Source organism: Rhinoderma darwinii, chromosome 1 (genome assembly GCF_050947455.1).
Source record: "Rhinoderma darwinii isolate aRhiDar2 chromosome 1, aRhiDar2.hap1, whole genome shotgun sequence".
NCBI classification, from domain to species: Eukaryota; Metazoa; Chordata; class Amphibia; order Anura; family Rhinodermatidae; genus Rhinoderma; species Rhinoderma darwinii.
The window spans coordinates 46,671,062-46,698,875 of NC_134687.1; the positions used below are offsets into that span (position 1 = coordinate 46,671,062).

The 27,814-nt window shown below is 39.8% G+C and overlaps 1 protein-coding gene across 14 annotated transcripts in view; it reads right to left on the bottom strand.

Moving 5' to 3' along the window:
- Positions 1-230: 230 nt before the first annotated feature.
- PROM1 (prominin 1) overlaps positions 231-27,814 on the bottom strand; it is a 192,044-nt gene continuing 164,460 nt past the window's right edge. For 4 of the 14 annotated variants that reach the window (XR_012882462.1, XR_012882465.1, XR_012882461.1 and 1 more), the window contains exons 20-30: positions 25,125-25,142; positions 20,966-21,019; positions 20,300-20,380; positions 19,120-19,188; positions 11,711-11,803; positions 10,008-10,123; positions 7,219-7,242; positions 6,813-6,881; positions 4,059-4,157; positions 1,998-2,034; positions 267-318 (exon numbers count right to left, since the gene is read on the bottom strand). Coding sequence is in view for 8 of the 14 variants with exons in the window: in XM_075858353.1 (XP_075714468.1) it covers positions 2,016-2,034; positions 6,813-6,881; positions 7,219-7,242; positions 10,008-10,123; positions 11,711-11,803; positions 19,120-19,188; positions 20,300-20,380; positions 20,966-21,019; positions 25,125-25,142 (543 nt within the window). In the remaining 6 variants the exon portion in view is untranslated. The other 10 variants (XM_075858353.1, XM_075858309.1, XR_012882467.1 and 7 more) reach the window with 7 other exon arrangements.

The window sequence follows — 27,814 nt, forward strand, 5'->3', positions numbered from 1 at the left end:
TATAAATACAAAAGTTTGTCATACAAAAATGAGCACTAGTGTAAACACTTGTTCTTAACCCCATAGTTCTGCTATGCATGGCATTACTTCTTGGCAGTGACAGATTTACATATAATTAAAAGAAGTGTCACAAATATGGAATTGGTAAGAGTTTCTCTACAGTCCACATGTATTCATTCTTCTTGGAAGGGAAGTTTTTGAAGACTCTGGAAGTCTGAAGTTTTACGATTTGTCAGGCAGTCATGTCTTACATATTACAAAAAGCGCTTATACTTTGCACAAACTGAAGTTGTGTTATCTCTGTATATAATGCTGCACCTATAAAAGAAATAGTACTTAAAATTATACTCGTAGTAGGACATAATAACGAACAGTGGTCCAACCAGATAGCTGGATCATAAAAAAGCATGCCTGTAGTGCATCACCATCATTTTTAATGACTAATCTATCCCCACATTTTGTTTTTGTTTTTTTAAAGCTTATGTGTTTAAGAGCTACTAGTTATATAAGTTTTCTTAAAGTGTAACTAAACGTTCACAAAACTTCTGACATGTCACAGTGACATGTCAGAAGTTTTGATTGGTGGGGGTCCAAGCACTACGACCCCCAACAATCACTAAAACAAAGTGGCAGAAGCGCTCGTGTGAGCGCTCAGCCGCTTCGTTTTTGTTCTGCTTTTTTCGGAAATCAATGTATCAGAGTACGGGCTCAATAGAAAGTCTATGAGCCTGTACTCCAATACATCGGTTTTCCGGAAAAAGACGAACAGAAACTAAGCCGCTGAGCACTCACACGAGTGCTTCTGCCGCTTCATTTTAGGGATTGGTGGGGTTTCAGTGCTCGGACCCCCACCAATCAAAACTTCAGACATGTCACTATGACATGTCAGAAGTTTGTCAACTGCTTAGTTACCCTTTAAGCATCAGTCCTTCCAGTGAGAGGCATATTTTTGAGTAGCTAAGAAGAACCTGTCTTCCACCTAGGCAGTGCCATTTTCCCTCAGAGTAGACAATGTCTTAGCTGCTTAGATGTTAACTTGTAAGGTTTCCTGGGTGCAGCTTCTTCTATTTCTGATCCTCATGGTTCTGGCCATAAGAATTCAGTGGTGATATAATCGATTTTATGTTGTCATAGTTCTGACATCACTGAATGATAACATGTTTTTAAGACCTGAAGATCACACATATATGTTGGAAATATTTGAGATAATATAATGATTATGGGAGCAGACATTTTTTCTGGACTTCCGGACAGAAATCCCCGTAAAGAACTTAGTTAAAATTGTCTAAACACACCGATTTCAGCAGTATCGGCTATTGATCTAGTGTTTATGGGGGCAGCCTGACATTCCCCTGACATATTAGGCATGTTAAATTTCAAAATTCTTGAGCCTTTATTACCCAACAGAGGTGTTTAATAGAAGTTTTAACACCCTTTCTTCCATTAAATTAAACATGCACGCTTGGCTGAGCCAAACCTGTATGTGTATGGCTGGGGGCCTGTCAGTAGATATAGCTGTTGGCCCAATGAGCATTCACCCAACAGCTATCTAATATGTATATCAAATGCAGATAATATAGACTTTAGTGTCCCTTATAGTTCCTGCTTAGTTCTATAGCAGGAAGGTTTATTCATTTTTTACAATATTCCACTCGCTTTACCGAACAGGCCTAAGGCAAAATGTGTAGGGGCTTTCCAGTGTCATCTGGCAGGTTACTTGGACTATTCCTCTCAGGTAATTGTTGTTATTTTTAAAATCTTCCTATGATATTTCTGTATCCTTGCTTATTTTCTGACTTTCAAAAACATAAATTTTTTGCAGTTTATTGTAATTTAATCTTCTTGCGTCTATACTTCACTCAATACGATGACCTATATTTATTCATATACATTCATATCTGTGCATGTGTTATTTTTGCTATAACTTAACCTTTATTCTCTGTCAGCTTTTGGTCAGTTCTTATTTTTTTTATACATGGGTGTTTAGCTGTACTTACCAGAATCTCCATTGTCTTCTACCACTGTTCCATAGCACTGCAATAAATAAAGGCAGATATCACTTACTAGTAAGTAGAAATTGTGGTATAATTTTTTTTAACGAAAAATTGACACACATTTTTTTCTTTTACAAAAGTTATTTTTCATTTTACAGAAAAACCTGCCGTTGTTGATAATAAGTCCTGCTTAAGTTTAATTCTCCAGACCTGAATCCATTCTGTACATACACCTATACCTGCAACCTTCACTCACCCCTCTGTGAACACCCAAATTGGCAGCAGATCGATCTATTTTAATTGATGGGATATGTATTTTTAATCTCTTTTGATGCCATTATTTATCTAGAATTAAACCTTGAGCTGGATAACAACTTAAAATAGTAGAAGTTCTGGAAGCTTGCAGTGATCCGAGACCCTGGAAAAAACCCTCCTCAATACAGGTAGAAGTCTCTGCTGGATTATTATACGTAGTTTGGAATGATCATCAAAGTGGTTGTCACAGCATGTGTTTAACCTGAGCAGTACTTGACTAAATGGCAACCTTCCTGGTTTTTTCCCATCCAGGGACGTGTGCTGCAAGTTGGGTATTCATCGGGTGATGGACAGTTTTTTACCCAATGATAGTATCTAGTGTTAGCAGCTTCTATTCTTGAAAATCGTCAAATCCTCTTACTTTAACTTTCTCTTTTTCCAGATTTTTCAACTATTTCATAAATTACACATTTTGTATGACATTCATAATTGTTCAATGAGTAAACTTTTTATTTTAACATTTATAAATCAAATTTTTAGTCCTTATTCAATTTACAATATAAGCTGCTACACCTTAAAATTAAAAGAGTTGCAATTGATGAATTAACAATATCTGTTTGAACTCGTTTTATGACTTATTCCACAATTTCATGAAATTATGGCACTTGATATTTATTCATTTACTTAGAAAACATGATAACATCCATATGCATAGTTTTTAATGAAAAATATGTAGATAATAAAGCGCGTTTCACAAGAGGCTAAAATTAAAATCTAAACTAGGATGTCAATAATCTTAATTTATTTTATTTGCTACCAGATACATAAAGCATTAAGACATTTGTTTTCTCAGACAATGAAGATTAATAATATGCAACAGAAAACAAAGAGAACAAGAAACAGCTTACACATAACAAAGCCCAAAACAGAAAACGTGGCCAATTTTAACAGAACAAAAAGACAATTATCCGATCGGAAGTCATCAAAATGTCTTATTTTTGTAAAAAGATCGTTTTTACAGATATGTTTAAAATATGCAACTGGTTATATTAAAAGAACATAAGTATTCTCAACACAATTCATTGATGAAAATTCTCAGGAGCAGCCATGGGAATAATGCATGCTCCCTTCAAGTCCTATCTCTATTGTAACTAGTCAAGAAATATTCTGGGGAATTCACTTTTGTAGATTAACTCTATACATTCACTTGCTTTAAATAACAATAAATATGACTTATTAGTTTATATAAATCACCTAAAACTGGTCACATTTGATAATCTGACCCGGAAAACAATCAAATATTAGAAGTCACTACTTTACTTTTTGTATGTACAGGTTTGTGTTTGTTTGTTGGTTTTATACATGGGGCTTAATGTGCATATTATATAAATCACTGGCTTGCCAAAAAGTTAGTAGCTTTTTAAACTCACAAGATATAGGAATAAAACATAATTCAGCCCAAGTCTGATTAAATTTTTTTTTATCAGAAAATCACCCCAAACCTGAGTACAGGACATCTCCATAGTTAAGAGAAAGTCCTTCTCAGATCATAGGTGTATAGTAAACATTCCTTTTACTGGTCAACCATGCTACTCAAAGATTCATCTCTTTACAATATAACAATAAGAAAAGTTTCTATTTTATTGAAATTTTAATGAATTGTTGAGAATAATTATGTGTATTTTTGCATAAGCTCCAGTGTTAGAAAGTTGTGAAGAAAACGTAGAGAACTTAGTAACAGTAAAGGATAGAGGCAAAAGCTAGAGCCATGGTGAACAAGGGTCAAGCTACAGAGAACAGATATGATACCTCCACAATCTCAAACAACTGGATAGGTTTCATCAATCATCTTGACGTGGTGGGGCAGAAGCTCGAGGGAATCTACTCACAGAGTCAAATGAAGATAGACTATTCATGTTCAAGGAACGTAGTATAAAAGAAAACAGACGTCACTAGGTGTAAGCCGGCATTTATTTAGGAAAACTCAACATTATTTTAAGTTGTAAAATCTAAACCATGCAGCTTCACATTTTACACAAAAGCTGGCATTGCAAGACTCTTTGCAAAGTATAAGGTCAATATAGAGGTAGTCCAAGGAGCAGATTAAAGGGATTGTCTGGTTTAGAAAACCCATTTTCAAATAACTTATTAGGAAATTCTAAGTTAATAGAAGGAGGTCCTCATCAAGGTACCTCATCTATTAGCTACAAAGAGCATTTCATGTTCTGTAGGACTCCGTACATCTGAGCAATGAGTGATTTCAATGAGCACTGTGTAATGATTCATTTCTCCTGTGGTGGCGCTGCAGAGGCATTGCACAGCTGTTAACAGTTTATTGTTGGGGGATCCTTCTGGCGCAAATATAATTTTCCAAAGCGGGCAACCCCTTTAACAAACACGTTATATGACGTACAGAACACAATGTGAGCCTAACTCTTTACTAAATAGGGACTTTTAGCCCATGTATTGACTTATAAGGCACATAAGGATTGTGACTGTACTCCGTTTTGTGTTTCTCCCACATATGTAATTTACCGGCTTCATTCTCTGCACTATGATAACTATTTAAGCTAACATAAAGGGGGTTTTACACGGGGAAATTATTGGACAGATGAGCAGTCATAGAACGCTTGTTGCCGACAATTGCCCTGTGGAAACACGACAGGGATCTGCAGATGAACGAGCAAACGTTCGTTCATCCGCTGATTGTATCGTTTTAAAAAGTAAAATATTATCGCTGTCGGCAGCACATCTCCCTGTGTAAACAGGGAGACGCGCTGCCGACATCATAATAATGTATGGGGACGAGCGATCGGAGTAACGACCACTCGTTCACATACATAGCTCCTTGTGAAAGGGGGAAACGAGCGCTGATCAACGAGCTGTCTCGTTGGTCAACGCTCGCTTCACCGGCCAAAATCGACCGGTGTAATAGGGCCTTAATGCAGTAGGTTTACCTGCAATCTTAGATATGATAAACTGAACTCTGCCACATCTGTATGCAAGGGGTTGATGTGTTGCACAAGATAGAAATCAACTCTGTGTGTGAAATATGTAATGTATACTTCATTGATTGTTGATGATTTCAATAGATTATCCAGTAATTCTAATAGATATTGCCTATAATTAATTATTGACACCATTTTTGATATTATTTAAGGAGTTGAAAGTGATTAGAGAAAAAAAGAGTCTACTTACGTTCCAGAAACAGCGCCACTCTTGTTTATGGGCTGTATTGCAGCTATGCCCTATTCCCTTGAATGTGGTTGAGCTGTAATGCCAAACACAGCCCATGGAAAAGAGTGGTGCTGTTCCTGAGAAAAACAGACTGCTTTTTTGTAATCTCAGACAATCTCTTTTAGACTTTATTCTAACAGGCATACTGGCAAGAAAGTTGAATTTCCCCAACAGCTAGCTAGAATTCTGTTAATAACGGTAATAGCCAAAATTATATTTAAGGAATAAGTAAATTAATTCTTTCAGCAAAATAGTTTTAAAATATGGACAGAGATATGTTTCTCAATAGACTATATGAAAAACATACAGTATATATTCTTAAATTTCCAAAATAAATTAGACGTGCAAAGAGAAATGCAAACTAACAAGCAAAAGTCATTTAGATGCTCATGCTTCATTTGCCTAAAACAACCATGCACTAAAACATTAGACCTAATAAATAAAACTTAATTATAAATAGTAGAACAATACAGTAGATCAACCTAGCTCACCACATTGGCATTTTCCATTGTAAAACAAAAAAGCATATATTGTGCTCTACGTTTTTTTGTGGTGGCCTACTGTGTAGCAATGGATAGCAATCTGCCGTTTCCTACAAAGCGAATATAAAGATATACCGATATATATGTATATCATATGGGTTCATGGACCTGGTCGACGTATGTGCCGGAAGCAGTGTGAGCATAGCCTAAAACGGGGTTTTCAGGTATGTAAAGTTTGTTCCAATAGTATGTGTGTTACAATAGCAAAAAATGAAATCCCCCGCCGATAAATCACAGGTCCCACACTGATGGAGCCCTGGTTTCCCGCTGCTCTATGTTTTCACTATCGGCAGTGATAATGTATCATACTAACACCGAGGCAGCCAATTACTGGCTGAAATGGTGACGCTTTGACCTTTCTGAAGTCACTGCTGCAACTAGTGATTTCCACCACAGTCGCGTGTTGAATGATATATCAGCGCTGTAGTAGTGTAAAGAAAGACCAGCGGGGGACCAGAGATCCATCAGCGGGGGATTTGAAAAGGGAGCAAATAATTTATAATAGTTGGTTTAACACATTTTGATCATGTCGGCAGCACGTCTCCCTGTTTACAGAGGGAGATGTGCTGCCGATAACGATAATATTTTCTGCATTTAAAACGATATGATCAGCTGATGAACGAGCGTTTGCCCCATTATTGGCCAGTGTAAAATGGCCTTAAGAATACATACAATCCATGCAACCTGCCCTTGTGACATGAAAAGCCAAATGTCATGCAAAAGAAATACCATGCACAAAAATGAATAATAAAACCAGAAAGGCGTGCTCTTAAAGTGTTTTTACCTGGTCATAATAGGATTGCGTATACCATACAAATACTCATTATGATAACCATTATTACCATTTTCCATACTGTAATAAAACAATTGCATGAAAAAAATAAATTGATGTATCATGTAAAAAGATAAAAAAGAAATAATGGGAAAAAATATATATATAAAAAAAGTGACATGTAATATTTTATTGTGATACTATGTGACAGGATAATTAAAAAAGTGGCATGCAATAAAAATACAGAATTGTATTAAAATAAATGGAGTTAATATTACCATAATCGTGGTCCTGGTATAAAATACATAGATAAGCACAGACTGACACATTAAAGGTATCTCAAAATACGAGTTAGCCCCTCTGTTAGGATTATACAAAAATTTAAAAAAAAAACACAAAAATAGCATAAAAATCTTACTTTTTCATGGGGACAGTTTCAACACTACAAGATATAAAAAGAGGGAAAATTACTTTAAAACGGCAAAGTTAGTATATAATAAATTAGTGATATAAATATATATATATAAAAAAAAATCATAAGCTTGTGCTTTTTATTGGGTCAGGCTTATAGTCAGTCCTGATTTTTTACATTTGGTTATTGCAAGTAGCCTAAGTACCAGATGCACCTGTGGAACAATGCAGTGCATTCCTGTAGCACCAGTAGTACTCAGTGCAATCTATAGGAGTTGTCTGCATCGATGAATAAAATACAAGAGGAAATATGGAGAACGTAGAACAGTAAATGTTCTCAGAGAGTGAATCAGTACTGAATAAGGAGGCATGATTGGAAGTCCAATGGTAAAAACAGTTATCATAAAGTGAAATGCCAAGTCCCTGAAACAGAAGTACTGTAGATAAGAGAAGAAAAACTAGTTAGGACAGACACAATCGGTCACAGAGAGACAATACGAGGCAAACTTCTTTTGGTTATATATGTCAATGTGAATGATGATGAAACAATAAAACTTTAGGAATCCAAAAATTCCTGACATTGATGGATTGTTTCTATTTATATTTGATGGTGCTCACATCTTCAACATCATAAATGTAGGACCATTTGAGGATCTAATTGGCAATAGTACATTGTCCACATGGAGTTTTTATTTGCCAACAATAATTGTTCTCCCACTGTGGGATCATAGAATTATATTGACTCTTGGTTACTGCCCGGGGCATGACAAGTAACCATTGGGCCCAATTCCACGATGACCACCCTTAGAAGCAAGTGAGTTCAGGTAATGGAACTTTTTTGGTTATTATGATCTTTTGAGTCCTTCACTCACCTCTCTGCTCCATACATTTTATCATCCACTTTCTCTCATTTCCTGCACATTAAATTTCGCTTTTCCCCTAAATTATCAACAGTGATCAGTAAGGTTGTCCTCCTCCTCCGTTGCTGGGCCCCATAGCAGCTGCTATGCATGCTACCCTGGTAGTTACACCTATGGTTACTGCTCAAGGCTATTTTCCCCACCATGTTCCTAGACTATTCTTGAATAGATCGATATATCAAAATTAGAAAATGAAGTTAATGTCAATGCTACTAGGACATCCCAGGACGGACTTTAGCTACGTCCTAGAAGTGGAGGATTCAGTTAAGTAAAGCTTTTGAGGAAACATTGCACAAGGGTTGGCCTAACACTGAATTATTTTTTCTTTTAAAGTCAAAGGCCCATTTAGTTTAGCTATTGAATAAATTGTGATTATGCTAAGCTGATCAAAAGAAAAAATGCAAAACCCAAGTGAGTGATCTTCCAATTTAACTGCCAAGTGAAAAAACTCCTTCTGACCTAACAATCAGACAAAGTGATCTAGAAGAGTGTATCAGCCTTGTACCCACTAACTCAAATAGATGACATCTAAGTACTCCTAAGGCTGTCATCAAACACTGTTAACAGCACAACATTAGGACAGTGCAAGTACCCCCTACACGTACCAGAAGTTGAGAACCTATAATCGGGAATACAACTAACTATGGATATTGACAGTATGATGGTTACTATTGATGGCGATGGTTGCATTAGGAAGACAAGTGCCATAGAGTGATCATTTCTAACCCTCCAACATTGACAAAGTCCTTATATTCCTTAATGGTAATGATGCACTAACAAGGTACAAGCCTTAACCACAAAAAATAACCCAGGTCCAAAAGCATGTAAGCCAGTGCCTACTTACACTAACCCAAAGGCAATTTATAGAACTTCTAAGTCATCATCTAGCCACCCTACCCCATGCAGATCTGTGACATGACCCCAATTTAAGATTTGAAACACTCTCAGTTCATTTGCATCTCCTTCAAATAAAAAAGAAAAATTACTAGAATTAAATCTTTTTGTCCAAGATAAAGAAGAATCATAGACATACACTCATATATGACCACGTCAGGAACTCTGGGTCTAGCTGGTACCTTCTCAAAACGTTCTCTCCACCATTATAATCTAAATATTAGGTTTGGTTCTCTGACTACAATATTTCTTTATACGTCTGTCTGTGCAGCAGATACATAAACTCTCTAGACCTAAACGAATGCTCCTTATTTAAAGTGTGACTCCAAGCAAACTCAGAAAATTCACCTTTTGGCCACACCTATGTACCACAACATTCGCTCATTACTTACCTGAATGTCACTATTCAGGAGATCATACACTATTTTCTACTAGGCCACATCTGAAGCTTGTGCTGTCCATGACAACCGAGCACCACTAAGCCACCTTAAAGTCACCATAGGAAATATGCCAACAAATACTAACCATAACCCTGTAAGTTGTCACGGCCAGCACCTGCTTCAGCTATAACCTACTAAAGGACAATAGTTAATCTTGGAAATGGTGGCATACAGGTAAGTCAAACTTTGGGGCGGTGTAGATCTCTAACGACTGGCCAAAAGCTGCATTTTTGCCGAAAGTTCCACTTTAAGGTATAAAAAAGCTACTACACTACCAAAGATCTATTAAAACAGCTCCAAATAAGATGAATTAATTGTAGATACTTGCTTATCCCAACATTAATAAGGAGGTACAGTCATCTCTATGGAACAAGCCGCATCCCCATATTAAGTATCCAAAACTGAATAGCAACAGGATGTCCAAATGCACAGGGATCTCTTCTGTATTTGTCCAGTTGTTTACCTTCGAGTTTCCCTTTAAATTAATGTCTAAATTAATTAATATACAGACTAATAATATCCATACATATTTAGGTACTCACTCATCATAAACGTCTTCTGTCTCCATTCTACGATAGAACTTTGCTAACTTGATGGCAAAAATAATAGCAGGGATTAAAAATATTGTAGCGCCCCCCAAACCAAACCAGAAGGAATTCTATAAGAAAAAAAAAGAGTAAATAACTTTAATAACCCATGAAAATCACAAATTGTTTGGTTAACACCTTGAGGACATTTTGTCAGTAAGGACCTTGGGAATATTTTCATTTATTTCATCGCCGCATTCAGAGAGCCATAACGTTCTTACTTTTCCGCCGACATAGCTGTATGGGTAAGTCCACACGTAGCGTTAACACTACGGATTTTCTGCAACGGATTTCATTGCTGAAAATCTGCAGCGTAATACAGGAGCATCAAAGTGGATGAAATTTGAAAAAAACTCGCCAACAAAAAACGTTTATATATTGACCTGCGGTGCGTTTTTTTAATCCGCAGCATGTCAATTTATGCTGCAGAATAGCTGGTATTGTGTTACATTGTTGCATAGTTGGTATGGTTGAAAAAAGACACATGCACATTGAATTTAATGGGGAGCTAAAACCCACAATAAAAAAGGCAAATGTTATTTTTGTGGTGGAAAAGCTGGGATTCCACCGCAAAAATCGCAACTCAGAAAATAAATCAAGCCTATATTTACCCAGATCTCTCTGCTTCTGCGTCCAGCCTGGCCTCCACAGATTAAGTTTTATCCCATGTGACTGATGCATCCAATCACAGGATGGAGCGGTCACATGGGATGAAACGTCATCCCAGGAGGCTGTGCTGAAGGACGTCAGAGGGACGCATCGCCATGACTACGGATAAGTATGGACTTTTTTTATTTTAACCTGCTATTTTCCGTAGAGTACATTCTGGCTGAAAAACTGCCCCACAATTTAGTGCGTTTTTTCGGCTGGAATTCCCTGCGTGGACCAGGGCGGATACGCTGTGTACTTTTACGCAGCGTATCCGCCCTGTGTGAACATACCCTATGAAGGCATGTTTTTTACTGGATGAGTTGTATTTTTCAAAAACACCATTTTGGGGTGCTAAACTTGTTGCTTAACTTTATTTACATTTTTAGGGTGGGAATGGAAAAATAAATCAGCATTTCCGCCTTTGTTATATGGATTTAAAATGTATGCCGTTCACCATGCGGCATAAATAGCATGTTAGTTTTAATCTATGGCTTGGTACGATTCTGGTGATACCAAATATGTATAGTTTTTTTTATGTTTTACCAATTGTCACAACAGTAGCAAATTTTATGTGAAAAAATAGTTTTTATGATTTTGGCAATACCATATATGTTTATTTATTTTAGTTTTTTTAATACTTTTACCAAATAAAACCACTTTTTATAGAAAAAAGATGGTTTAGATATTTTTCCCCCAAATAATTTTTTTACATTTTTAAATAAAATGCATTAACCTTTATTAATTTATGTTTTTAGTTCCACTAGGGGGCTTCAAAATATTGTACACCATGGTTTACAAGAAGTGACATTTCCACTAGGGTATAATGGCCCATATATGTACAGTATGCGTTAGAGGAAGCAATAACATTAGCAAGTTTCACTAGACAAAAGGCAATGCTGTGATATAGGTTAGTTCGTAGCCTGTAACCAGTTGTAATTAATGGAAATACAACTCCAAGTTACGTATTCATATTCCCCAAATGGAGTGTTTTGATGGAGGTATCTTACCACTGAATCGATTATGTAGCTGCATAAAAATACATCTACTACAGTGTCGACAGCATTTGCAATTGGTTTACATCCTGCAACATCCAGGGCGATCTGAAAAGATAAGATCAGACAGATGAGGGTAGGAAGCCACAGAATAATACAATGATCAGAGGAAGAGAGGATCGATACGTTAAACGGAAAGCAACGGCTCCATTAGAATTACCATTGCTTTCAATGGTAATTCTTTTGTATCAGTTGCTTTCCGTTTGTCTCCGTTCGCCAAGTTTCCGTTTTTGTTAAAGGAAACAAAAGTGCAGTCTGCAAAACTTTTATTTCCGTTCAAAAGAACGGAAACCTAGCGAACGGAGACAAACGGAAAGCAACTGATACAAAAGAATTACCATTGAAAGCAATGGTAATTCTAATGGAGCCGTTGCTTTCCGTTTAACGTATCGATCCTCTCTTCCTCTGACGGAAGAGAGGTAAACGTATATTAATGCTAGTGTGAACAAAGCCCAATACAAGTAAGATATTAATATTAAATAAAAAAAAATAAAAAAACCCCAGCTGGGATTTGAACCAGCAACTACACTATAGAAGCCATCATAGTCAATGCCTGTGAAACTGTAGTAATTGAGGGTTTATCAGTCTATCCTGTCTGTCTGCTGCGTGTGGGTGGTGACTGGTCAGAGACTCACAGTCAGACTGGCTGCCGCATGCAGTGTGCACTGGGAGTGACTGTGAGACTCACCAGTCACAGCCCCGCTTGTAGCTTTCCCACGCTAATTAAGCACAGGAAAGCTACAAAGCCCTTATACTGCGCTCAGCTTCCTGCCCCTGCCAGGAGTATACTGCAAGGAGGGGGGGGGGTCTGGGCGTTTTACTGACAGCAGAGGGCTTCTTAAGGGGGAATTCCCCCCACCATAGAGCCCTGACTAGTTACTATACTGAAAGGTTAGGGGGGGGGGTCTGAGCATCTGACTGACTGCTCTAAAGGGGGGGGGGCAGAATCCTCTGCAGTAAGTCAGACTGTCAGACCCTCCCCCACCCACACTAATCCTTCCATTATAGTGATGTGAGGGCTCTATGGGGTGGATTATTCCAGCCCCATAGAGCCCTTTGCTGTCTGTAAAATGCCCAGACCCCCCCTTGCAGTATACTCACGGGACCCAGTAAGGCAGGAACTTACCTTGTGCTTCTCGTCGCTCGACCGCTCCTCCTGCAGACTTGCTCCTCTCTGGCTGCATGTGCTGTGTACAGCGTCAGAGAGGAGGAGGAGTGTTTCAGACGTTCGGCACGTCTGCTATGTGCGTCTGCATGGCCCCTCCCCCCGGTCCAGTCCGTCCCGGACAGCCCCCTCTGTAGATAACGCCATACAGCCCCCCTGTAATAATGCCATACAGCCCCCTGTAGATAGCGCCATACAGCCCCCATTGTAGAGAACGCCATACAGAGTCCCCCCTGTAGATAAAGCCATACAGCCCCCCCTGTAGATAACGCCATACAGCCCCCCTGTAGATAACGCCATACAGCCCCCTCTGTAGATAACTCCATACAGCCCCCTCTGTAGAGAACGCCATACAGCCCCCCTGTAGATAACGCCATACAGCCCCCTCTGTAGATAATGCCATACAGCCCCCTCTGTAGATAACGCCATACATCCCCCTGTAGATAATGCCATACAGCCCCCCTGTAGATAACGCCATACAGCCCCCTCTGTAGATAACTCCATACAGCCCCCTCTGTAGAGAATGCCATACAGCCCCCTTTGTAGATATCTACAGAGGGGGCTGTATGGCGTTATCTACAAAGGGGGCTGTATGGCGTTATCTACAAAGGGGGCTGTATGGCGTTATCTACAGGGGGGACTCTGTATGGCGTTCTCTACAATGGGGGCTGTATGGCGCTATCTACAGGGGGCTGTATGGCATTATTACAGGGGGGCTGTATGGCATTATCTACAGAGGGGGCTGTATGGCGTTATCTACAGAGGGGGCTGTATGGCGTTATCTACAGAGGGGGCTGTATGGCGTTATCTACAGAGGGGGCTGTATGGCATCCTCTACAGAGGGGGCTGTATGGCGTTATCTACAGAGGGGGCTGTATGGCGTTATCTACAGAGGGGGCTGTATGGCGTTATCTACAGGGGGGCTGTATGGTGTTATCTACAGAGGGGCTGTATGGTGTTCTCTACAGAGGGGCTGTATGGTGTTCTCTACAGTGGGGGCTGTATGGCATCCTCTACAGTGGGGGCTGTATGGCGTCATCTACAGTGGGGGCTGTATGGCGTTATCTACAGAGGGGGCTGTATGGCGTTCTCTACAGGGGGAGCTGTATGGCGTTATCTACAGAGGGGGCTGTATGGCGTTATCTACAGAGGGGCTGTATGGTGTTCTCTACAGTGGGGGCGGTATGGCGTTATCTACAGAGGGGGCTGTATGGCGTCCTCTACAGTGGGGGCTGTATGGCGTCATCTACAGTGGGGGCTGTATGGCGTTATCTACAGAGGGGGCTGTATGGCGTTCTCTACAGGGGGAGCTGTATGGCGTTCTCTACAGAGGGGGCTGTATGGCGTTATCTACAGAGGGGGCTGTATGGCGTTCTCTACAGGGGGAGCTGTATGGCGTTCTTTACAGAGGGGGCTGTATGGCGCTAACGCCATACAGCCCCCCCTGTAGAGAACGCCATACAGCCCCCCCTGTAGAGAACGCCATACAGCTCCCCCCTGTAGAGAATGCCATACAGCCCCCCCTGTAGAGAACGCCATACAGCCCCCCCTGTAGGGAATGCCATACAGCCCCCACTGTAGAGAACGCCATACAGCCCCCCTGTAGATAACGCCATACAGCCCGCTCTGTAGAGAACGCCATACAGCCCCCCCTGTAGGGAATGCCATACAGCCCCCACTGTAGAGAACGCCATACAGCCCCCCTGTAGATAACGCCATACAGCCCGCTCTGTAGAGAACGCCATACAGCCCCCCCTGTAGGGAACGCCATACAGCCCCCCCTGTAGAGAACGCCATACAGCCCCCCCTGTAGGGAACGCCATATAGCCCCCCCTGTAGGGAACGGAATACAGCCCCCCCTGTAGGGAACGGTGTACAGCCCCCCCCTGTAGAGAAAGTCCCCCGAAGTTCTCCATGACTAACCTCTGACTTCCGGCGTCTGCGCAGCTCAATAAAAATGAAAGAAGCGCTGGTCACGCATGCGCACAAGCGCGACCGGCGCTCCATTCATTTCTACGGAGCTGCCGACACAGACCCCGGAAGTCCGAGGTTTGTCATGGAGAACATTGGGGGGCTTTCAGTCCCCCGTTCTCCCTATCAATGCCAGCGATCACACATGTATCCCCTATCCTGTGGATAGGTGATACATGTCTTTTGTTTAATGGCAGAGCAGGGAGATACCTCCCTGCTCTGCCGTAGTGTTCAGTGGCGTTGCGCTGTAGCAGCCATAACGGCTGCTAGCGGAGCCTCCGGCCATGGAGGGGGCCCGTGCCGGTGGGCGACACGGGCCCCCTCATGCCGCGGGCCCCATAGCAGCCGCTACGGCTGCTACGGCGGTAGTTATGTCAGGGATCATTACCATGTATATTGTTTGAAAAATATTATCCTTACATATATATATATATATATATATATATATATTCAGTATATTAAACAAAGAGATTGGATTCATGGAGCACAAAGAGCAAGCATAACACGCCTATGGAAGACACCGCCCCCTGGAATGCAAAGAGGAGTGTGCAGAAGAATGTACAGGAGAACTTACAGCTGAGGAGCCAATGGGACTTAAGCAAGTCCCACATCTCTAGGGAGGGGCATGTGTCTTTTCTCTGTGTGTTTCTTTGTTCTGAATAAAGGGCAGTTCTCCTCCTGTCTGATCTAGGGAAAGCTGTGTACCAACATCTCTGGCTAGTTTACTTCTTTCCAGGCATGCCTTCAGCTTTCAATTTACAGAGGTGGTTATTCGGTGTGAAATAACAGGAAGAAGGGAGCTACCCTGATATATGGACCTGACAGTTACGCCACTGGTGCCGGCCATATGCCCGACCATTGAAAGTGCAAAAACCAGGTAACCATGTAATACATGGTCAAGCCAAATTCTTCAGAGCGGGAGCCCCATTACGATTTTTTTCTTGCGAGTGACATCCTCAGCACTTACTGTCTTTAGTCACTTAATCTGTTGGGCATCCCATGATCACGGCGCTGAGGATACCCAGGAGCCTCTCCTGGGTCAATGTCTCTAACACTTTAAAGGAAATGTCTCATGTATTTAAATTTAATATCATTAATTGGATGTAAATCTGCAGAAGAGAAATAATGTTTTGCTCTGCTCTTTTTAATGATCTAGCCATTTATTTGTTATTTTTAAAAACTTTCTCGGTGCGGCCATATTGGAGACACTCACTTACAGCCTGTATTATCTGTATAGGCAGTGCAGCAAGGTGTGTGCTTTATGGCGGCTGAAATTAATGAGAGTCAATTGACTGAGATCATAGATTATTACAGTCTCCAGGAAGAGATGGAGTACAGCCCATTCACAGAGACCAGTGAGTAGCAGGGGAGCTGCATACAGGGCTTTATCTGTGTATATAATTACTATTCTGACTTATCTATGTGTAGCAGTACAAAGAACTGTCATATGTCATTAAATCTCCCGTTCTCTTCTGACCCTGCCCAAATCTGACAAGTGAGCTGAAGAAAACAGGAAATCGCCAGTCTATCGTGGGGGCTCTTGTGGCCAGTGGCCAATATTTATTTTTTTAATTATGCTTGCATTATCTTTTCTACTGACAAAAATTCACCAGCAGAGACGTGTGAAATTCCCAAAATTCGTTTGTGGGTACAATTCTGAACCGGCCGTTAGATTAAATTCAGTTCAAATAAATTTGTTGCATATCAAAAGTGCTCTGATTGCCCTGAAAAGTCGTGTTTAACACTCTGAGGTTTCCTAGGACTGTACCCGACACATTTCAAACTCTTTAACACCAAGAGAGCATTAGTATTATAAATGTGACGGTAACATATATGGCTATGGATAAACGGATGGTGGCCGGGGGTTACAAATAGCCTGTTTAAAAACACACTGCACTTCAGAATAATAAGTAAATTTTTTGTGGCATTATTATTAGCAATTATATATATGCAAAACAATGAGTAGCGTCACGTCCGTGATGTCTGTATAGGCAGCGGCACACTATCAGCACCAGGATTTAAATTTATTTATTTTTAAAAATCTGCCACTTGAACTCATACGGAAGTATAACGGCGCTGTATAAATGATTGATGTGGAACAATACGCCAATTTTTTGTGGCACTATTAGATATATGCAAAACAATGAGTGACGTTACATCCATGATGTCTGTTTCTAAGGCAGTGGCACGCTATCACCAACAAAATTATTATTATTTAAGATTTGTGAATGATGTGATGTAGATTGGTGATTCACAAATTTATGTAAAAATTGTATAGCTGCAACAGCAGTCAATCACAGAAATGGCTGTCTGTGTCTGCCTAACTAACACAATGACTGATTCCTAGGTCTCTCTAAAATTTCTCCCTCTATCAATGTATTGTAAATCTAATTATCTATTCTCTTCTTCTCACTATGAAAAACACTCACTGAGACTAACCCACTATTTATCTGTTTTCTGTGTTTTAGTATCTCTCACTCTCTATCTGACGTCCTCTCTCTCCTATCTGTATCCCCACAAAGCAGCAGCATTTGTTGGTTGGGCTGTTTATAGTGGCAGTCACTCAAAGGACTGCTATCAGTGACTTACACATATACCGCTCATGATGGGCTGTGATAGAGGAAGGACTGCCTGCACTATGGGGAAGCACATCGGACCGCCACCCAAGGTCATGTGATCCTTCTTTGTCTACTTGTCTTTTTCTGATCTGTAAAATGGCGGGGACGAATCCCGAAAGTTTCTGATTCGATAAACGTTCCCCACACTTTTCAAATAACTCAGGCTTGGCACAGTCTGGCACTGAACATAGGGCAGGGAAGGCACAAGGATGCTTGGCAGTACTCAAAACATGCTTTTATCTATCCTGTTGATAGATCCTGTTAGCGTTAATGAGATTTTTGTGAAAATAAATTCAGGTAGGAAATGCTTTAATTGACCCTAAGAAATCTACATTTCTTCTCTCCCTCATTTTGAGAGTAATTATTGATAATTAACATTTTATATGAACCAGCGTACATAGTAACTGTATTACAATCTATAATCTGGATGCCAGGATATCATTCCGATAATATTATACCTTTTTTTTTCTTCAATAAAGAAAAAACTCTGTTTACATTAGAAAACCCAAGATATAACATTAATATGTTATCGATGGGCAGCTTATAGAAATGGTAAATTCACACAGGTCGGAATTGCTGCAGAAATCTCAACAACAAATCCGAACCAGATTCTGCAGGTAATCCTGGCTGAAAGCCCACGCCAAATCATGTTTGATTTGGTGCAGATTTTTGTTCAGATTTGCCACTGCAGACAACAGAAGAGGGGTAAAAAAAAAAAAATACCATATACATCTGTCCTAGTGTTCTTAGGGTATGTTCACACAGCCTAATTTTGGGCCGTAAACACCCAAAAAATGGACGAAAAATCGGAAGCAGAACGTCTCCAAACATCTGCCCATTGATTTCAATGGGAAAATGTTCTGTTCCGACGGAGCGTTTTTCGCGGCGTTTTTTTACGCATAAAAAAAGTCTGCGAAAAAGAAGTGCAGGACACTTCTTGGGACGTTTTTGGAGCCGTTTTCCATAGACTCTATTGTAAAAAGCTCCAAAAACGGACGTAAAAAACGCAGCAAAATTCGCGAGTGGCACAAAAAATGTCTGAAAATCAGGAACTGTTTTCTCTTGAAAACAGCTCCGTATTTTGAGACGTTTTTGACTCTGCGTGTGAACATACCCTTATAGCAACACATCCCTCTTCTCCAGTTGGTCTTTTTGCAGCTAGCCTCCTGTGATGACGTTTTGTCCCTTGTGACATTGCAGCCTATGAGTGTGGTCACATGGGATGAACCGTCATATGGTATTTTTTCATTTAAGGTCAAATAGTTGTTTTTTTCTAGTTGCAAATTTTGCGGCGAAAATGCAGCTGTTCCACAGGAAAAAATAATAATATTTGGCATTTTTGCAGCCCGTTTGAACTCAACAGGGAAAAAAATACAACAAATGTGCAACCATTCTGCAGCATAAATTGTCATGCTGCAGATGAAAGAATCCACACCATGTCAATTTCTGCACGGAAATATTCTGCAGCATGTGGATAAAATTAGTTAAACTCTCATGTACTTTGCTGCTACTATAGCACGCTCATCCGGATGGAAAATCTGCAGCGATTCCCCTACGTGTGAACATAGTCATACTGTACATTGTTCAATGAATATACCATAATTACTTACTGAATCTTTCACCCACTGAATATATTTAACGAAGTAGCTGAGGATTGTATTCATGAACTTTTTAGATTCCTGAAACAAAAAATAAGTCAAGTTAGATATCGCTTGATATGCCAGTTTAGTGCCCACCACTAGACTAAACAACACCCTTTTCTTTTTTTACTGGGTCGTCTGACACTAGCTAATTGGAGGGGTTCAATTGAACACTAAATCCGATTGAGTTCAATTAGTCGTTCGGAAAGTGTGCTGCTCTTTGCAGAGAGTTTTTCCGCTCTATTATCTCAAGATGCCCTAATAAACATTGCATGTACAGATCCAAATTACCAGTCAGTAGTGGCAGTCATTTGTTTATATGTGCGGATATTGTTATATTTGGTGATCTGAATCGACATCATGACAAGTAGATCATATTATGTAAAAAATTTTTGTAAATGTAGCCATTTATTTTTTATTTTTGAAAACTTCCCTGGGGTGGCCATGTTGGAAACAAACACTTTCTTCCTGTATTGTCTGTATGGACAATGCAGCAGGATGTGTGTGCTTCATGGCAGTTGTAATGAATCGGAGTCAATTGACAGAGAAATGTCAGACTACATTCTCCAGGAAATAATGGAGTACAACCTCTCCCCCAGAGACCAGGGAGTGTCAGGGCATTGGATACAGAGCATTATACCGCATATATAGTGTTAATATCCTGCGTTATCCAGGCATCCAGCAGTACAATAGAGCTATCACTAAATCCCCGCCCTCTGCTGACCAAGACACAGTCTACACAGCAAAGCTGACAAGTGAGCTGCAGAAAACAGTCTATTGTATGTGCTCTAGTGGTAAGTGTGAAAACAGGAATATTTCAAGATTTGTGTGGATCGTCAAATTAAAAATACTAATAACAAACAAAGCGGATTTAAAGTGGTATTCATATCTCAGACAATTAGAGCATATCTACCTGGTGAGGCGGCCACCACATCTAGGTGAAGAATAAATAGAGAGGTGGCCGAGCACGCTGGCTCCCGCACCTATCAGATATTTATGGAATATTCTGTGGATATGCCATACATGTTTTAGATGGGAATACCCCTTTAAATAATGTTATTTTCTGATAATACATTCTCTTAAAACAGTATCATGAATCAGATGCCATAGATCTGGAGAAAATAAGTACCAGTTACAACAAATGTCTTACCTGCTTTATGATTGTGGAAGCATTGTTATTGATTAACATTTGAGCCGCATCAATCGATGAAATGACATCTTGTACCTTTGCCTGAAATTAACAAAACAAAATGTATGCTCAGACAGAAAGTACTGATTTATTCAAGCAAAATCACTTGTGGCGATATACCTCATGGTGTACTATTTATACCCTCAATACGAGTGCCTTACCATATCTTACTATAGCAGTTTTCTGCCGTGATAGTAAAATAATGGAAACCCTAATAGGAGATTGCACTTCTAGCAACCAGGGTGCATTTGGACTGCCATAAGTGTGCCCCTAAATCACTGTAGGAGAGCCTCCCCGTTTACTAATCCAAGCAGGAGAGCAGGGGAATTAATATAAGATTACTATACAAAAGGCAGAGAGAAAAGGATGAGCAGAAAAAGTAGGCGTGCTCAGTGACCAGGTGACTAAAGACAGATCTCCAAAGTCTTAAAAATGGCTGGCTATGTGCCAATATGCTATTTTGTGTGATATGAATGATTTTAATAGGAAGCTGAATATAAATATCACACCTCAAGTCTATGAAACACTAACCAAGATAATGTTCATTACCTTTAAGAATAATTTGTGGATATTAAAAATATATGATCCAGGAGATTAAGTAATGAGTCAAAATCATGACTTACATACCTCAATATCAAACGATGTCCTCTCTAGCAATTTAATACTTTGATTTAAAACACCCTGTAAAACAAAGCAATTCCATAAACACACCGGGATTGGTTAGTAGAATAATAATGTCCAAGATGGTGGTAAAATACATACATACAAATAAGGATAATATTATCATGCAAGCATTTCCACTGGTTTTACTCCTATCATATAGCAATGATTTCCTTAGTTGGAGCTACGAACCCAATGCTATTTTATCCCAGCATTCTTAGATATTTTCCTATGAAATGTCAGATGTTCTGTGCTGTCTCAATCTGAATACGTCCCATGTCGCCCTTTCCAAATAATTTTTGCACCCAGAGTTTGAAGTTCTGTATCTATTATATTCTATTGTCTATGTGAACATCAATGCAGGAGCAGGAGTTCGAATGTGATCAGTTGTGATAGACTGACCGACCGCAGCCACGGATCGGGAAATTGCAGAGGGTTGGATACCAGTGATGTTATTATTATCCAAATAGACAGCCAGTGATATCACATACTGTACTAACCCTAAAACACCGGGGATATAATTTTTTGGACAGGAAAACAGAATAAACAATAAGACAATAAACACTAGGCTGTAATATCTTGTAATCTAGAAGACACCACAAATATTATTTATTAACTCACAAAAAACTGGGGATATTAAGGAGGTTGACCAGGATTAAAGACATAGAAAATAAAGCCTTTCACCATTATAAAGTGAATAAAAACTGAGGCCTTTATGCCCACTGCACCCCAAGCTGTATGTAAATATTGAAGCTACAGGACCCTAAATTTACATACTGAGGACGGGGCATAGTAGTGAATGGGCCTGGACTTTGAATTACTTTATAATGTTCGATCTTATTTTCTATAAACAGAACATTTCTCATAAAAACAAAATATATTTAATCCAGAATTTTTTATTCACCAAGTCAGATAATATAATTGTATTCACTCACTAGCCCACAAGGGATAATTATAAAACTACTAGATCACCAGGATTATTAATATGATTAGTATTTTAACCCACTAGACAAACAATGTATGGTACTATAAACTGGGCTCAGTATGGCAGCATTATTTAGGGAGTGAATGACTATTATTTGGCCACTGTATAAGGGCCTGTGCAAATTTTTTGCCCTTATTTCAGGTACACACTATACCTTTCCTTAGGGCTCCATGGTCTGATGGAGGCATAAAGTATTCTTTTGGCCTCTGTCGGGCTGGTATGTGTCAGTAACCTTTTTTTGGATGATTGAATAGTGGAGTAAACTACGCTTTTCCATACCGCATAAAAACATATATTGCACCGTGTGTATATATATATATATATATATATATATATATATATATTAAATTTTAACATGGGAATCTATGGGTGACATATGCCACTGTATGGCATACATCACGGGTATACATTTAACGTATACGTCATGGACTTTTTCAATAGCCTTTCATAACGTAAACATTAAATGTATATAATTATACTTTATGGGTGACGTATGCATTAAACGGATGCCTAATAGTGGCATCCGTCGCCTATAATAGTATCAGTTTAATGTATACGTCGTGAACAGGCTAATTGACGTAAACCTTTAACGTACACCATTAAGCGCTATGGCAGGGGTCAGCAACCTTCGGCACTCCAGCTGTTGAGAAACTACAACTCCCAGCTTGCCCCGACAGCCAAAAGCTTTATTATTCAAGCCAAAGGCTGTCAGGGAATGCTGGGAATTGTAGTTTCACAAGAGCTGGAGTACCGAAGGTTGCTGACTTCTGCTCTATGGTGACGCATGCCGCTGTTAAGACACAGCCTACGTTTAACGAATACGTTAAACGTAGGGCCAAAATAGCACTACTGAGGCAATGTATGGCACTATTATTTGAATACTGTGTTGCTCTTATATATTTTTACATATGTGAAAGAGGTCGTTTTAGGATGTGGCAAATATAATTAGGAGGTAAGACTAAGGGCTTGTGCACTTAACCTTTGTTTTATTTTGTATCTTACCCGTTGTTTTTGCGAATAGCATTCTGAACCATTCAGTTTTTTTTTTTTTTGCAGATCCGTGTTTCTGCTCTGCAAAATAATAGAACAGGTCCTAGTCTTGTCCGTATTTGCGATCTGTCTCACTCAATCTAGTGTATGGGTCCTCAAAGAAACAGCACAGGGAAGCCACCAGGAACCGTGTTTTGCGGTCCGTAAAATGGAAACAGTTGTGTGCATAATGATTAAGGTTCTAATTTTCTGAAAATAATTCCACAATACAATACATGTGCCATACATTTCTAAGATTCAGATTAAGCCTCTGCCTGATGGTTTATCTAACTCATGGAAAACTTTGCCTCTGTCACCCGTCCACATTTTGGAAAACGGAAAGTTATTTAATCCCATTAAAAAGTCGAATAAATTGGAGTTTAGCATCACCGGAAATGAGAGTACTCAAGTACTCTGACGTCACTGGCTAATAATGCTTTACATAGGCTGAATTCCGACAAATCTAACAGAGAAATAAATGTGTAAGCAACCTATGAATTTACAAAGATCGCAGTTGTCTTGGACCTGTCATACAGGTCCTTCTCAATTAATTAGAATATAATCAAAAAGTTAATTTATTTCAGTAATTCAACTCAAAAAGTGAAACTCCTATATTATACAGATTCAGTACACACAGAGTGATCTATTTCCAGCATTTTTTTATTTTAATGTTGATGATTATGGATAACAGTTAATAAAAACCCAAAATTTAGTCTCTCAGAAAATTTGAATATTGGGTAAAAGTTCAAGATTGTAGACTCATGGTGTCACACTCTAATCAGCGAATCAACACAAAACACCTGCAAAGGTTTCTAAGCCTGTAAATGGTCCCACAGTCTGGTTCAGTAGGCTACACAATCATGGGGAACACTGCTGACTTGACAGTTGTCCAGAAGACCGTCATTGACACCCTCCACAAGAAGGGTAAGCCACAAAAGGACATTGCTAAAGAAGCTGCTGCTCACAGAGTGCTGTATCCAGGCATATTAATGGTAAGTTGAGAGGACGGAAAAAGTATGGTAGAAAAAGGTGCACAAGCAACAGGGATAACCGCAGCCTTGTAAGGATTGTCAAGAAAAGGCGATGCTAGAATCTTGGGGAGATTCATAAGGAGTGGACTGCGGCTGGAGTCAGTGCCACCACACACAGGCGTATCCAGGACATGGGCTACAACTGTCGTATTCCTTGTGTCAAGCAACTCATCACCCAGAGAGAACATCAGAAGCGTCTTACCTGGGCTAAGAAGAAAAAGGACTGGTCTGCTGCACAGTGTCTAAAGTCCTGTTTTTCGATGAAAGTAAATGTTGCATTTCATTTGGAAATCAAGGTTCTAGAGTCTGGAGGAAGAGTGGAGAGGCGTCAGTCCAAGTTGCTTGCGGTCCAGAGTGAAGTTTCCACAGTCAGTGATGGTTTGGGGGCCACGTCATCTGCTGGTGTTGGTCCACTGTGTTATATCAAGTCCAGAGTCAACGCAGCGTCTAGCAGGACATTTTAGAGCACTTCAGGCTTCCCTCTGCTGACAAGCTTTATGGAGATGCTGAGTTCATTTTCCAGCAGGACTTGGCACCTGCCCACACTGCCAAAACTACCAATGCCTGGTTTAAAACCCACAGTATCACTGCGCTTGATTGGCCAGCAAACTCGCCTGACCTAAACCCCATAGAGAATCTACCGGGTATTGTCAGGAGGAAGATGAGACACCAGACCCAATGCTGGAAATAGATCACTCTGCGTGTAATGAATCTATACAATATATGAGTTTCACTTTTTGAATTGAATTACTGAAATAAATTAACTTTTGATAATATACTAATTCATTGAGAAGAAGTGTATAGTTGGAGAGTCCTTGTACAGTGACTTATAGATGTATAGTTGTGGCATCTTTACAGATCCCATTAGCCAACTTATATTCTAACGATGGTAATCTGATTGTACCCTGGGGCTATGGATATTGATCTAGGCCAGAAGAGAAGCTTTCGAAATCTTTCATGAATTATTTGGACGGTTTCTTTAAGTAGTATTATCATTACAAGATATTAACCCTATTTACAACATATAACACCACAGGTCAAACATATATTTACAGAGGTGCAATATCTCACTTATGCTTACCCTGGCTTTAACATATTTCTTGTATGGCAGAGGAGGGAATAAGAAAGCAATATCAACAATAGAAATCACATTACACCATGACTCCTCGATTAGCTCAGAGCAAACCGTAATAAGACATGCAAGAATGCTGCCTCATATTACTAGCCCTAAAACTACTCGATAGCATTCCCTGATCTCAGTACAGGACTGGCTATGTATAGCGGAGTCTAGAACCATGATAAGACATGTACTGAATATTATGTAACACTAAACTCCTCCAAAAAATTCTGCGGTGAAAGGAACAGGAAGAGGGGTTTTAAACGGCTATCAAATTCAGTAGGGAAACAGACCCGAGGGGGAGCAAGATTAGAATTGTTAATGTCATATCTGACAAAACAGATATACAGGGCATTCGGAAAATCTTCAGAGCCTTTCATTTTTTTTAAAACATTTTGTTATGTTGGGACCTTGTACTAAAAGAAGAAAAAAAAAAAACAAGTTTTCCCTCATCATTCTGTACTCCATACCCCATAATGACAAAGTGAAAACATAATACATTTTTTTGTGCTAATTTATAAAAAAATTAATACCTCAAATTTCGTATGGACATAAGTATTCAGAACCTTTGCTATGACACTTGAAATTTAGCTCTGGGCGCCTCCAATTTCTCTCGATCATCTTTGAAATGTTTCTACACCTTGATTTGAGACCACCTGTGGTAAATTAGGCTGATTGGATATGATTTTGAAAGACACATCACTGTCTCTATAAGGTCTCACAGCTGACAGTTATATCAGAGCAAAAACCAAGCCATGAGGAGGAAAGATCTGCCTGTAGAGATCAGAGACAGGATTATGTGGATACACAGATCTGGAGAAGGGTACAAAAAAAAAAATCTGCTTCACTAAAAGTACCCAAGAGCACAGTGGCCTCCATAATTCTTAAATAGAAGAAGTTTGAAGCAACCAGGAATCTTCATAGAGCTGGCCGCCCCACCAAATTAAGTATTCAGGAGAGGTAAGAGAGGTAATCAAGAATCCAATGGTCACTATGGCTGAGCTACATGGATCCTGTGTGCAGATTGGAGAAACTTGCAGAAGGTCAACCATCACTGCAGCACTCCACCAATCTGGGCTTTTTGACAGAGGGGTCAGAAAGAAGCTTCTCCTCATCAAAAGACACATGAAAGCCTGTCTGGAGTTTGTAAAAAAGCACCTAAAGGACTGTGAGAAACAAGATTCTGTGGTCTGATGAAACCAAGATTGAACTTTTTGGCCTCAATTGTAAGCGTCATGTCTGGAGGAAACCAGGCACTGCTCATCACCTGCCCAATACCATCCCTACAGTGAAGCATGGTGGTGGCAGCATCATGCTGTGAGGGTGTTTTTCAGTGGCTGGGACAGGGAGACTGGTTAGAGTTGAGGGAAAATGAATGGAGCAAAGTACAGAGATATTCTTAATGAAAACCTAATCCAGAGTGCTCTGGGCCTCAGACTGGGCCGAAGGTTCACCCTCCAACAAAACAATAATCCTAAGCACACAGCCAAGACAACACAGGAGTGGCTTAGGGGCTCTTTGAATGTCCTTGAGTAGCCACAGCTCTGACTTGAACCCAATCAATACTTAAACTACAGAATGTAATTCGAAAGCTCTGGCCAGTCTTACATACAGCGTATCCCCACATAGAGGAATTTTCCCTTCCAGCTATGATGTGTCAAAAGAGACCACCTAATATCCGTGATCACCTTATCAAGTATGATATAGGTAGTTTAGATAAAGTACGAAGACAAACATTCTTACAAACCAAACATAATGGGACTTTGCTATGGCTACACTATTGTAGCTGGTCCAACATCATTAGGGGTGACAAAATCCAACATCCTCAAAATAACAAAACATTCACAGTCAAATGCTGTTACAGCTTAGTCTACGTAGGGGAAATGACAACATATCAGGGATCGTATAGCTAACAATAACTGCATTATTCAATGCAATAAAACCTGGCTACCACTACCTGACCACTTTCAAAAAACGCACCACAGTTTGTCACAATTTTAATTTCAGATAATCAAACAGGTTCCGAAACCAAGAAGAGGGGGTAACCATATCCGCCTATTAAAGGGAAGAGAGTCATACTACAGGGTGGGCCATTTATATGGATACACCTAAATAAAATGGGAATGGTTGGTGATATTAACTTCTTGTTTGTGGCACATTAGTATATGGGAGGGGGAAACTTTTCAAGATGGGTGTTGACAATGGCGGCCATTTTGAAGTCGGACATTTTGTATCCAACTTTAGTTTTTTCAATGGGAAGAGGGTCATGTGACACATCAAACTTATCGAGAATTTCACAAGAAAAACAATGGTGTGCTTGGTTTTAACGTTACTTTATTCTTTCATTAGTTATTTACAAGTTTCTGACCACTTATAAAATGTGTTCAAAGTGCTGCCCATTGTGTTGGATTGTCAATGCAACCCTCTTCTCCAACTCTTCACACACTGATAGCAACACCGCAGAAGAAATGCTAGCACAGGCTTCCAGTATCCGTAGTTTCAGTTGCTGCACATCTCGTATCTTCACAGCATAGACAATTGCCTTCAGATGACCTCAAAGATAAAAGTCGAAGGGGGTCAGATCGGGAGGCATTTCTTCTGCGGTGAAAAGTTTCCCCCCTCCCATATACTAATGTGCCACAAACAGGAAGTTA